This window comes from Cannabis sativa, chromosome 8 (genome assembly GCF_029168945.1).
Source record: "Cannabis sativa cultivar Pink pepper isolate KNU-18-1 chromosome 8, ASM2916894v1, whole genome shotgun sequence".
Classification (NCBI taxonomy): Eukaryota; Viridiplantae; Streptophyta; class Magnoliopsida; order Rosales; family Cannabaceae; genus Cannabis; species Cannabis sativa.
This window is the reverse complement of record NC_083608.1, coordinates 47648270-47661936: the sequence shown is the minus strand read 5'-3', so window position 1 is coordinate 47661936 and position 13667 is coordinate 47648270. Positions and strand designations below refer to the sequence as shown.

General features: G+C 33.6%; 2 protein-coding genes across 3 annotated transcripts; one reads left to right on the top strand and one right to left on the bottom strand.

Moving 5' to 3' along the window:
- Positions 1–7351: 7351 nt before the first annotated feature.
- LOC115700951 (uncharacterized) lies at positions 7352–11266 on the bottom strand. Of its 2 annotated transcripts, XR_004008466.2 has the most exons (5): positions 10817–11072; positions 10441–10640; positions 9459–9931; positions 9159–9309; positions 7352–8480 (listed from the first exon to the last, which is right to left on the bottom strand). XR_004008466.2 is itself a non-coding variant. In XM_030628630.2 (4 exons), the coding sequence occupies exons 1-4, from the start codon at positions 10989–10991 to the stop codon at positions 9270–9272; spliced, it is 888 nt and encodes a 295-aa protein (XP_030484490.2). In that variant the 5' UTR covers positions 10992–11266; the 3' UTR covers positions 8947–9269. The 2 variants fall into 2 exon arrangements, 1 of the variants encoding a protein (XP_030484490.2); XM_030628630.2 differs by lacking the exon at positions 7352–8480 and having other exon boundaries at positions 8947–9309; positions 10817–11266.
- Positions 7475–8966, top strand: LOC115700950 (two-pore potassium channel 3). The gene is made up of 2 exons (XM_030628629.2): positions 7475–8559; positions 8647–8966. The coding sequence occupies exons 1-2, from the start codon at positions 7475–7477 to the stop codon at positions 8780–8782; spliced, it is 1221 nt and encodes a 406-aa protein (XP_030484489.2). The 3' UTR covers positions 8783–8966.
- Positions 11267–13667: the final 2401 nt, after the last annotated feature.

The following is a 13667-nucleotide window of genomic DNA, read 5'->3' as shown; positions in this document are numbered from 1 at the left end:
TGGAATGGAAGATAGAGAGTGTAGAAGAGTAAACTACTTAATCGGTTATGTACTTAATTCATCATTTTCAAGACATAAATCATATTTAATATATTAAAAGTATAATTAATATTTAAATGATGGGGAGAAAAGATAATAAAATAAATAAAGTGACATTTCAATATTCTAATGATGTATTTTAAAGAATAAAATAGATAAGCTCTTATAATAATAATAGCAAAACCCAACATAAATTGTATCTCTTAACTAAATAAGAATAACACATTAATTAATTGTCAACTAAAAAAGAAAAAACTAATAATAAGATAAGCCTTGGGATATTAATGCATATACCATGGAGATGGATGTGGAGGCTTTGGAATTGAAGATGGAGGGTGTAGAAGAGTGAACACACCTAAGCAGTTATGGAGATTATTCTTCATAACATACTTATAATGGGTAAGTTTTGGGAATCTACCATGAAATCTATACTTGTCTTCTTTCACTTCATATATGTATAATCGATATTTTAGTGATAAGAAGATAACATTGGGATTGTTTGGATGAAAAGCAAGCACAAATGTCTGATTCATTTTAACTGTTTTTCTAATTCGAACATCATGAACCAAACACCATAATTCACCATCATCATCATCATCATCATCAAACTCCCAAATTCTCAAACGAAAAAATCCAACCCCATCACTCTTAATCAACGATAATCGCAATCGCCCTCGAACAATTCCAATGCAAATTCTCTTCCTGTAATTCACTTTATCTGTCTCAACACAACCTTTGGGAAACTCAATGAAACGAAGCCGTTTTGGATCAGTTTCTTCTCTAAATGGATTACATGAGATTATTCCTTTAACTTTATACACTCCCATATAATTTCCTATAGTCAGTAACCAATAAATATTTCCTTTACTACTCGTAACTGGCTCTTTATGATGGTTTGAGAATAAATTTGTATTGGTTTTGTTTAGAATAGGTGGATATGTAGTTAATAGTTTGATGATGTTGATAAGTTGGATGATTGGTGGGATAAGGAAGAGTTATGTAGTGTTTTAATTTTTATGTGTGTAGTAAGAGAGGAGACAAGGTAGTAGGCTAGTAGTAAAAGACTTGCTTTGGCTACTCAAGCTTAGTTACAATTTGGAAGCTTGATGGGGTATTTATAGTTGCTCACCCCTTACACTTTATGGCTAGAATTATTTCTTCTAGATCCTTCTTTTACTAGAAGGAATTATATCCAAACAAATCTAAATGTTTCTAGAATACAACATAACTAGTATATTCTAGATTTAATCTAATCTAGAATTCTCTTAAGTTCTTAGATAATTTTTCTACAAGTGTATAGAAATTTCTAGACTAAATTGTGTAGAAATGTGTAGCAAATTCTAATACTCCTCCTTGGTACACATTTCGGTAACTCCAATCATGTCTCGCAGTAGCTCGAACTTGCCTCTTGGTAGTGCCTTTGTGAATATGTCTGCTACCTGCTCTTCAGTCTTGCAGTGCTTGAGCTCGATTTCTTTGTTTGCTTCTGCTTCCCTGATGAAATGGTACTTGATGCTTATATGTTTAGTTCTACTATGAAATACTGGATTTTTCGCCATTGCTATAGCTGATTTGCTATCGCAATATATCTTTGTAGCTTCTTCTTGTAATTCTCCCATGTCTTCAAGTATTCTTTTGAGCCATATAGCTTGGCTTGTAGTCATTGCTGCTGCAATGTATTCTGCTTCAGCTGATGATTGTGCAACAGTTGCTTGCTTCTTTGATGCCCATGAAAATATTCCTGATCCAAGTGTGAAGGCATATCCTGACGTGCTCTTCATGTCGTCCATGGATCCTGCCCAGTCACTATCTGTGTAGCCAACAAGTTTTGAGTCACTTGTAACTCCGTACCATATTCCATAGAATTTTGTTCCTTGCAAGTATCTGAGGATTCGCTTGGTTGCTCCGTAGTGAACTTGACTTGGATCATGCATGAATCTTGATAGGAGACTAACTGCGTACATTATGTCTGGTCTTGTAGCAGTTAGATATAGAAGGCTGCCAATTAGACTTCGAAATTTTGATTCATCAGCTTTCGGTGAGCCATCTTCCTTCTTGAGAGCTTTGTTATTGTCTAATGGAGTTGATACAGTCTTGCATCCCTCCATTTTGAATTTCTTCAATAGTGTCTCTGTATACTTCTTTTGTGAGATGAAGATCCCATCTTCTTTTTGAGTTATTTCGATCCCGAGAAAGTAGTGCATTAATCCCAGGTCGGTCATCTCAAATTTTTTCATCATGTCTTCTTTAAACTTCTTTATCATCTTCTCATTATTGCCTGTGTAGATGAGATCATCAACGTATAAAGAGACAATTAGTGTATCATTCGTACCTTGAGTTTTGATGTAAAGAGTTGGCTCACTCTTGCTCCTCCTGAATCCTTGCTCGGTAAAGTAGTTGTCAATTCTGCTATACCAGGCTCGTGGAGCTTGCTTTAGGCCATATAAAGCCTTTTTCAATTTGAGGACTTTATCTTCTTGTCCTTGTACCACGAACCCTTGAGGTTGCTCCACATAAATTTCTTCTTCAAGATAACCATTTAGGAATGCTGACTTCACATCGAGTTGAAAAATCTTCCATTTCTTTTGTGCAGCTAGAGCTATTAAAGCCCTAATAGTGTCGAGGCGTGCAACTGGAGCAAATGTTTCGTTGTAGTCGACTCCGTATTGTTGTGAGTATCCTTTCGCAACTAATCTTGCTTTGTGCTTTTGGATAGAGCCATCTGCGTTGAGCTTTGTCTTGTAGACCCACTTGACTCCTATAGTATCTTTGTCTTGTGGACGATCTACAAGCTCCCAAGTCTCATTCTTCATAATCATCTTTATCTCTTCATTCATAGCTTTTCTCCATACTTCTTGTTTATGAGCTGCTTCAAAGCTTTCTGGCTCCATAAGTACTAAGTTGCATGTCTCGTAGATTTCTGATAGTGGTCTTGTTCGCCTTACTGGTGAGTCTGGCGGAGATTCTATGACTTGTGCAGGTTCTTGTGTTCTTGGTTGAGTAAGAACTTCATTTTGATCGCTTGTCTTGGCGGTAGAGGAATATTGACTCGTCTTTCTTTCAACTTCTTGTGTCTCCCGCCTGTATGCGCATCTTCGTCAAAATTTACGTCTCGACTGATTATTAGCTTATTTGTTTCTAAGCTATAGACTCGATAACCTTTTGATTGAGTACTATAGCCTAAGAAGATTCCTTTCTCTGCCTTCTCATCAAGCTTGCCTCTTTTCTCTTTTGGAATGTGATGTAGCAATATGCAGCCGAAGACTTTGAGATGCTTTGCTGATGGCGTACGTCCGCTCCAAGCTTCGATCGGGGTCTTATTCTGCACGGCTTTGGTTGGACATCGGTTGAGCAAGTAGACCGCAAGGCTTACCGCTCGCCCAAAATCGTTTTGGGAGACCTTTCTCTAGCAGAAGATGGCTCTTGCCGCCTCCATAACAGCCTTGTTTTTCCTTTCGTATACACCATTACGTTCGGTGCGTATCCAACGGTGAGTTGGTGCTCCATCCCTTCATCTTCACAGAACTTGTTGAATTCATTAGAAGTGTATTCTTTGCCTCTATCACTTCTAATTGTCTTGATGTAGTGACCGCTTTGTCTTTCGACACGGGATTTGAACTTTTTGAAAATATCGAAGACTTGCGACTTTTGTTGCATAAAATAAACCCATGTCATTCTAGTAAAGTCATCAATGAAGAGAATGAAGTACCTGTTTTGGTCATTTGATGGAGTGCGCATTGCCCCGCAGACGTCAGTATGGACTAGCTCCAGTGGCTTTTTGGCTCTCCAAGCTTTGCCAGATGAAAAAGGTTGTCGATGTTGTTTCCCGAGCATGCATCCTTCACGGCATCGTGTTGATCTCCTTAATTGCTGGGAGGTCTCGCATCATATTCTTCTGCTTGAGGATCTTAAGCCCATGGAAGTTGAAGTGACCAAACCTTCTATGCCATTGCCATGACTCATCTGTTTGCGCTTGCATTGCCACATTGCTTGCATATCTCCATTGTATGGGAAAGCATCTATTTTCTTTCATTTTTACCTTTGCAATTTGAAAGGATTTATCTTGCTTATCATATATTGTGCAAGAATCTCCTTCAAAATGCAAAGAGTACCCTTTTTCAATCATTTGACCTACGCTAAGTAGGTTTTGATCAATGTTGGGTACCAAGAGTACATCATTGATGTATCTCTTGCCCTTTTTAGTGTCAATGGCAATGGTGCCTTTGCCGACTGCTTCCATGAAGTCACCATTACCGATTTTGACTTTAGTCTTGGATCTATCAAGACTACAAAAGATGCTTTCATTTTTCGTCATGTGGTTACTGCAACCACTGTCAAGATACCAAGTATCCTTTTCTTCTTCTATTGCAGCTTGGCAGACATAGAAGAGATTATTTTCATCATTTTTCTCTTCAGAAAAATTAGCTTGATGGGATTTCTTTAAACGACAAGTTTTTTCAGTGTGGCCAAATTTTTTACAATTTTGGCACTGTGGTTTTCCTTTAAACCAGCAGTCTTTCTCCAAGTGACTATTTCTTTTACAAATGCCACATGGAGGATACTTGTCGTTATTTTCTTTTTGTTTTTCTTGTGTCTTTTTCCCATCAGCTTTTGGTTTTTGAGACCGCGAATTGATTTTAGACTGAAAGGCATTTTCAGCTTCACTTTCCTTATGCCTTTCTCGTCTACTTTCATATGCTTCAAGAGAGCCCATTAGTTCAGTTGGTGATAGAGTTTCTAAATGTTTAGTTTCCTCTATCACAGAAACTATTGAATCATATTTTTCTGTACAAGAAATTAGTATCTTTTGTACTATATTCTTGTCAGAAATTATTTCTCCATAGGCTCCCATTTGATTTACTATTTCTTTAATTCTAGAATAGTAATCTTTTGCAGTCTCATTATCTTTCATTCTAAGATTCTCAAAATCTCTTCTAAGCTTTTGTAGTCTAACTGTGCGTACCTTGACTGTTCCTTGGAACTCCTCCTGCAGCGTGTCCCATGCTTCTTTTGCTGTTGTTGCGCCCATAATTCGTGGAAAAAGATTGTCCGCCATAGCTTGTTGCAAGCAATATAATGCATGAGAATCCTTTTGTTGATTATCCTCCAAAGGTTTCTTTTGATCTTCCGAAAGAGTTGTAATATCTTCCGGAATAGTGATTCCTTCTTCAACAATTTTCCATAGATTTTGTGATCGAAAATAGGTCCTCATTTTGATGGACCAAAAATCATAATTTTCTCCATGGAAAATTGGAAGAGGTAGTGAAGAGCGATTGTACTCCGAACTCATGTTGATGAGTGAAAAAAGATTACGCCCAGTGATATATGATCGAACGGGGCTCTGATACCACTGATGGTTTGAGAATAAATTTGTATTGGTTTTGTTTAGAATAGGTGGATATGTAGTTAATAGTTTGATGATGTTGATAAGTTGGATGATTGGTGGGATAAGGAAGAGTTATGTAGTGTTTTAATTTTTATGTGTGTAGTAAGAGAGGAGACAAGGTAGTAGGCTAGTAGTAAAAGACTTGCTTTGGCTACTCAAGCTTAGTTACAATTTGGAAGCTTGATGGGGTATTTATAGTTGCTCACCCCTTACACTTTATGGCTAGAATTATTTCTTCTAGATCCTTCTTTTACTAGAAGGAATTATATCCAAACAAATCTAAATGTTTCTAGAATACAACATAACTAGTATATTCTAGATTTAATCTAATCTAGAATTCTCTTAAGTTCTTAGATAATTTTTCTACAAGTGTATAGAAATTTCTAGACTAAATTGTGTAGAAATGTGTAGCAAATTCTAATACTTTAATAGAGAACGATTCATCATTTTCTATTGAACCCCAATTAGTTGGACTCAAGGAAGAATAAGAAAAGGTGTAACTACTCCATTCTCTAGTATTTGAACAAAAGGTTAATACTCTAACCATATCTCTGTTACGATAACAACTATGTTCTAAAATAACAACCTTGTAATTGTATAGCTCATCAATATTATTGGCCCCATGATCATATTCAATTTTTGGCTTAGCAACTAATCCATACAAGCATACCAATCTGGAGTTTGATAATGGAGGATAAGGTAGATTTATACGTTTTTTTGTGAGTGGATTGCAAATGTAAAATTCCCTTTGAGGAATACGTGCACTCATCACCAACAACATGTCATGGAATGTGGCCCTAATTTCACTTAAACAACCCCATTCCCAAGGCCAATGTCTTTCATCATCAGTATCATATGTATGTTTTTGTTTCATAATATCTTCATGAATGATTTTTGATTCTCCAGAATATACTTGATAAAATTGTTTTGGAAAATAAGAGCATCGCATCTTGTTTCTGAACAAAATTGTGTATGGCATGATAATCTCATCATCATCGTTCTCATTATTGTATCGGCGGCGTGGTTTGTGGTTAAGCAATTGAACAAAATTAGGAATAAATTGATTTTGAGTGATGAGGGAGTACCAAATTTTGCAAACGGTGGTGCATTGAATCAGAGATGGAAGATCAGAAATACGAATGAATATTTTGAGCAGTAATTCATCTGGAACATAATCACTTGTTTTTTCCATTGTTATTATTTCTCTTAAATTAGCCATGTAAAAATATCTATATATAGATGAATCTGTTTTTTTTTATTATTATTATTATTCTCTTACTTTTTCACGTATATCTCTTTTTAAAGAAAAAATATATAAAATCTCAATTATATCTCTATATATTAAAGAAAAAGAATAAATAATTTTTTTTGGTATAATACGGGTGATTTGAATTTAATTTAGATATATAGATAGAAAAATATCTAGAGTTTTTTATGTATCCACAAAATAATAATAATAATATTCAAATATCTATTTACTATGTTTCAAAAAAAAATCTATTTATTATTATATTTAAGCGTTTTTTTGAAAGGAATTTAAAAGTTTTTTTAATGAGTTGATTTGATTTTATTTTGTTTCCATTTTAATGAGTTGATTTTTAGTTTTAATCTACTCGATAATTGTGATATTTATGTCGTATTTTTATTTCTCTTGAAAGGAAAGGTATTATGCGATTATAAATTTTTTTAAAATTTTTAAATTTTTTTTAAATTTTTTAAATTTTTTTAAATTTCTTAAAATTGCATCGCTACATGGGGTTTCCTGTATTTTAATTTTTACGATTAGAATATTTATTTATTTTATTAGTACAGAACCAATTCTTATACTTTTTTAGAAATTTCATTATTTCCGCCAGTCTCTCACAATATAATATTGATTAACAATATGCAACTGTTAACCAACTGATCAAAACACAACACACATAACTAAATTTCCAACTACCACCATTTGGCCATACTGAAAAACTATTCAAAGTGATCCAACAAATATTTGACTAGTAGTTTACAATTCTTTCTTTTCTCCAATCTCATTTCACTTTAAAGATATATATGAAAAAAAACTCACATTTTGAGGTCCAAAACTTCTCCTTGAAGACTTTGATATCCATGGATGAGTCTCTTCTATATGAAACAAACCAACAACCAAGAGAGATCACCACAAAACAACCACCACTTGAGGATCCCTTACACGATCGGAGCTTCCTAAACGATCCCGAAATAGCTCCTCTTTTTGAGCTTTCCAACTTCAACAAAAGACCAAGTCTCACAAGCCGTCGGTTGCCCTCTGCTCCATCGATTTTCATTGGAAATTTCGGGGAACTACACCGACACCACGCAGCCACCCAAATCCACAATTCATTCCCTAACTCAAACTTTTGCACATACCATTGTGCTACTCTTGTTCTTCTTCTCATGGCCATCATTGGAATGGCCACTGTTTTCTTAACCACCACAGGTTTCAAGGGACATTTCACTATCAAACCAGTGGATGCAATGTACTACATTGTTGTTACTCTTTGCACAATTGGCTATGGTGACATTGTCCCGAACACTGTATTGACAAAGCTCTTCACCTGTTTCTTCATCTTGATTGGTTTCGGGTTTGTAGACTATGCATTCAACTCTTGGGTCTCCCACATTTTCGATTCCCAACATGCTCTTCTCTTGGGGTTCATGGAAAAAACCCAATTCAAGAAATTGGCTGAAAAGGCACCCAACAAAGAGAAATGGTTCAAGAAACTCATCAAGACATACATTATGGATATTGAAAAGAGGAGAATGAGGATTAGAACAAGGGTTTGCTTTGCTCTGTTAGCTGTTGCCTTGTGTATAGCTATTGGGATATTTGGGCTTCATTACATAGAGAAACTCAGTTGGATTGATAGCTTTTATGTGTCTGTTACTTCTGTTACTACAGTTGGTTATGGAGACTTCTCATTTACAACATTTCAAGGCAGAATTTTTGCCATTGTTTGGCTCTCCATCAGCACATTAGCAGTTGGTCAGTCTTTTCTCTTCTTAGCCGAATTAAGAATCGACAAGAGGCATCGCGAGACTGCAAAAATTATTCTTCATAAGAAGATTAAAGCTGTGGATTTAGCTGCAGCAGACTTAGATTATGATGGAGCCATTAGGTACATATTTTCTTTAATTTTTGTATAAGTTATATCAGACTTTATGTACTCATCAAATTCACATCTATTTCATAAATTCCTACACAGTAAATCTGAGTACATCATATTCAAGCTTAGAGAGATGGGAAAGATAGCAGAGACTGATATTACTCAGATATGCAAAGAATTTGATTCGTTACAACATGGCAACAGAGGAAAAATCACTCTTGCTGATATAGTGTAAATGCCAAAAGGTCCATTCTATTCAACATTGTCAATTTTTGTTTATAAATAGCAATACAAACAATTCCTCTTAGTGCCTATAATATATTTGCTACACCAAAGGTAAACTTTAAAGAATATTGTAGATGGAATGAAGAGTAAAAAAGCATTCATGAGCAATAACAATTTAAAGTATTGAAAGTGTATTGAATTCAAATTAATGTCTGCATTTCAACACAGAAACTTCCTCAAAATGCACAGATGATTATATGAATTCATTTCAAGGAAAAAAAACATCAAAGTTAAAAGGAACACACTACACTTTTCTGAAGATCATGGAACTGAAGCAGCAAATGGCTGATATCTTTCATTGTATATACTAAATACAAAATACACACCTTTCTTTCTTTGCCCAATTTAGCCACTCATTGCAAATGCTAATTGCCATTTCTACACCAAACAAGCTTGCAAATACTAATAGAAAAACTGAAAACTGAAGAAGTATAGCTTCATTTAGTCTTTGCCTCAGCCAGCCTTATATCAGCAACTCTGAAATTAAAAAAGATGACCAATGGGATAAGAAAAAACTATACAATTTTTCAGCTACCAAACAATAAAGTAACAATTTTAAATGTTCAAAAAACTAAAACAGGAACCAATGGCCAGAGCTATATCAGCTTCAAATATAATGTTTATACCTTTGCCTGATTTCATGGATGCTCTCAAGAAGTTTTTGTGCTTGTTGCACCTTAAAGTTTTTTGTTTTCTCCTTATTGTCTAGTACTAAGGTTGAGAACCTTAAAACAGTGGCAATTTCTTCTTCAATTTTATTAAGCTGTTCATCCAGATGCTCTAAGAATCTCCCAAAAGATGTTATTCCTTTCAAGCGGCTTGAAATTTCATCACCGACTGAGATGACCCCTGGCAGAGATCCTTCAAGATCCTCCTTTTCTTGAACAACAGATAAACTAGCTTGACTGTCTATGCCAGACAGCAGCTCTTGATTGTCACTAAAACTCTTCTCAACGGATTCAGATTCTTTACCTGCAACAGAATCTTCTGTAGCTTCTCTGGTTGGAGATACAATCCGAACAGGACTAGAGTCCTCCTGAACAACTTCAAGATCCAACGCCACATTTCCAATTAGCTGCCTCTCTTTTACAGAAATCGCCTGAAACCAAATTGGGGTTTCTTCCGATCACATGATCGGCTGAAAGATAAAGTTCTTGAATAAGATCAAGTAAAATATCTAAAGAAGTGAGAAATCACAAAACAATTACAGAATTGAAACGATGCCCCTTTTACATATTTAAGTAATTCAGATCAAGCCTCTAAAACAAGTTGTTAGGGACATTATTTGTTCTGCATATTGTTGTTTCATGGTTCCTAAGTCAGATGCATCAGCAGGATTAGCTGGTCGGGCACTAACTATTTCTAAGTATTGGCTAATTGACAATATCCTGTATTTGAACAGCCACACAAGGATGTAAGTTGCATTAGAATTCTTTAGTGTGAAAAATTAGGTGCAAGAATTAACTGGGCTAACTACATGTATGTGCTTGATATTGTTTCTTTTCTTCTTCCCTTTTTACTTGGAATTAGAGAATTATAATATAATCTCAATGAGCCTAAACAAAATATAAAAAAAAATTGAGTAGTTATTGAACTCATTAAGTATACCTCATTAAGCTTCATAGAAAGTTGATCAAGAAATTCAATGCGATCCTTTGACTTCTGTAAAGCTTCCATGACCTTCTTCTTCTGAAATAGCAAATCCCTTGCCTCATCTTCCTTCCCTAACCGGACACTAATGGCTGCTTGTCGTTTAAGATTCTCAGCTGTCTCTGACAAACGCATAAGCCTCCCTCTGGCACTGTTCGCTACACAATTCTCATAACTGTGTCACTTAGTCTCTAACAAATTAACTTCAATCCATTCAACATGGCGAACTTTCGGGAAGAGAAATTCAACATAAAGAAGACGCTTTTCGAGCTCAAAAATCAAATGGGTATCTAAAATTGGAATTAGATATTATGAAATTGAAGAGACAACATACCTTTGGCTCTGGCGGTGTCAGCCTCTGTTTGAAGCTGATCCAGTTGGGCACGTAGCTGGTCTGTATTCGTATTGGAAGCCGAACACATAATCCTCCATGAAGGTCGCCATGGCAGAGCCAGGACTGACACTGAGCCCAGTCCAGAGTTCATCATCGTCGTCGTCGTCGTCATCATCCTCTTTCTTCGGTTCGGATTTGGGAAAAGTAGACAACGCCAGCAAATGGATCAGTGGCAAAAAAGTAAAAACAGTGTTTTTACAAATTTACGATTTTTTGTGCTAATATTTCAAAAATGCGATATGGGCTTCATAGACATTTTATTGGAAAATACCCAATTAATTTTGGAAAGATGTTATTATTCAAATTAAGAATTTGGAAACAAGAGTGAGTGACCATATGTTTTCCAAAATCGACATTTGTTCATATTACACACAAATTCCACACTGTGGCGTTAAATTTAAAATCTTTAGAAAAAATTTAAAATCGACGTAAAGTTATTTTATGAATTTTTTTTTAGAGAAAAGTTAAAAAATATAGAAAAATCATGGGGTACCTACCTAGTTACCATTTTATGGTAATTGGTAAGGGAACATGGTTATCGTTACTTAATTTTCTCATATTTTCTAACTTTTTTATTTTTTTATTTTTCTATAAAGTAATTTATTTTTTAAAAAAGAAAAATTTACATAGACAAAAATTTTTAAAAAATTACAAAAATACATAAAAAAAAATTTATTTTTACTCTTTTGAACTTTTTTATTTACAAAAATATCTTTTTAGTAAATAATAAATTGTTTTTCGGTTATTTTATAGTTTATTTATAGTTGTATTATAGTTGTCATAAGATTGTTTTTTTGTTTATTTTTTGTTGTTTTATAGTTTATTTATAGTTGATTTATAATTGTCGTGAAATTAATTTCTCGCTGTTTCTTAATTATTTTTTTTTTTGCTGAATAAAGTATATTTTTATAATTTTATAACTTTATTAGAGTATTTTTGTAATTAAAAATTTTAAACATAAATTGTAATAAAACATAAAAGAAAAGTCTTTTTGAAATTTTTCTTAAAAAGTTATATTTTTATAAAAAAAATAAAATAAAAATCCATATTCGTAATTTTCTATTTTAAATGGTTCTCATCTGTTAAAAAGGACTTCCAACACATAAGTATGTTTCAATATTTTATATAATTATTGAGATGATGTTAAATATTCCAATCAAATATAACGACTTACATTTGTTTTACAATAACTTGAAATTTCATTCAATTGTAAATCTGTAAAAATGATTCTTAAGAAAATCAGTAAAAATATAAAAACTGAAGGTGGGCTTGTCTTTTTACATTATGGGTACCCATTTCACATCCATTTTTTTCCAGAATGGGCCAGCTAGCAATTATTTAACCGAGCGTCCCGTTTCACTTATTTAACTGCCTCTTTTCAAAAGAGTTTTTGGCATGTTTACTAATAAGTAATGGGAATAAGTAGTAAGGTAATCATTCCCTTACATTTGTTTACTTGCATTATTAAAATTAGGAAAGGGAGAAGTTGATTAAATAAGGGAGAAAAGAAAGGGAGAACTTCTCCCACCAATTTTATAAGGAATGCCATTAAGGGTAATGGATTTTTATTATTTTTATTTTATTTTTTAATATTAAATATATAATGACAATTTTGTCCTTTAAAATATGTCTTGCAAAATAACTACCATATAATATAGTTTAACTCAAAAGGGCAATTTAGTCAATTTAAGCATTCCGATTACGTTTCCTAATAAAGTAAACAAGATAAATTACAACTATTCCATTTCTAAAAAATTTTAGTAAACAACATATTACAAATATTGATTCCGATTATTTTTCATTTATTCCGTTACATTTCTCCATTAATTTATTCCGATTCTGATTACTGTATAGTAAACGTGCCATTTTAGTATCCAAACCAGAGCAAAGACATGTCTCACCTATTTGTGGTCTCACTATATCCCATAATTTTTAGAGGAAATTACATGGTATACCCACTTTAACTTATTTATTTTTAATTTTTAGGTAAATACCATTTTGGACCCTCTGTTTTACAAAAGTTATCAATTGGATCATGTGTTTTGTTAAATGACAAAATAGACCCTGTATTTTTTAAAATAGTACAAATAGGACCCTGAATTGATTTTTTGTCAAAATAAAGTTTAATTATAATCCGATCTAAAAGTGTTATGATAAATCTGTTTACATTTTTTGTATCTGTTCGTATTAAGCATTGCCTTCAAGTTGGTTGTATTAAAAAAAAAAGTTGTCAAAAATTAAACTCAGGGTCCTATTTTTACTATTTTAGAAAATACAGGGTCCATTTTGTCATTTAACAAAACACATGGTCCAATCTGTAACTTTTGCAAAACACAGGGTCCAAAATGGTATTTACCCTTAATTTTTACCTTCATTTTTATATCCTTTAAGATATATTCACTTTTATAGATGATGTCCCTATTAACCCCTTAAGTTAATGTAAATTATATGGTAGACTTAAGTAGAGAGTAAAGGTATAATGGACAATCCACTCAAAAAAGTGGGTAGATTTAATAAAATATAACATAGGGTATTTTTGATTAATAGATACAAAAAAGTAGTATTTCCAACTTATCCCTAACTTTTACTAGGAATACACCACCCCACCAAGGTTTCAAAATGTGAAGGTAGCTTTGGGTTGAGTCTTAAGAAAGGTATCTCATCCGCCACATCACAAACTTTGTACTCCCTAACACATTCAAATAGAGCATTGCTATAAGGTATCAAAACCGCCTTAAAATATAGTGAGTCATAAAAAAAATTATTTTTTTAGCATTTATTTAGAAAAAAA

Bases quoted from the DNA above. Each gene is read 5' to 3' on its own strand.
- LOC115700950 (XM_030628629.2), top strand. From the start codon at position 7,475: ATGAAAAAAAACTCACATTTTGAGGTCCAAAACTTCTCCTTGAAGACT. The intron at 8,560-8,646 runs GTACATATTTTC...ATTCCTACACAG, and splicing joins GATTATGATGGAGCCATTAG to TAAATCTGAGTACATCATAT.
- LOC115700951 (XM_030628630.2), bottom strand. From the start codon at position 10,991: ATGATGACGACGACGACGACGATGATGAACTCTGGACTGGGCTCAGTG. The intron at 10,641-10,816 runs GTATGTTGTCTC...AGAATTGTGTAG, and splicing joins TGACACCGCCAGAGCCAAAG to CGAACAGTGCCAGAGGGAGG. The intron at 9,310-9,458 runs GTATAAACATTA...TTTTAATTTCAG, and splicing joins ATCCATGAAATCAGGCAAAG to AGTTGCTGATATAAGGCTGG.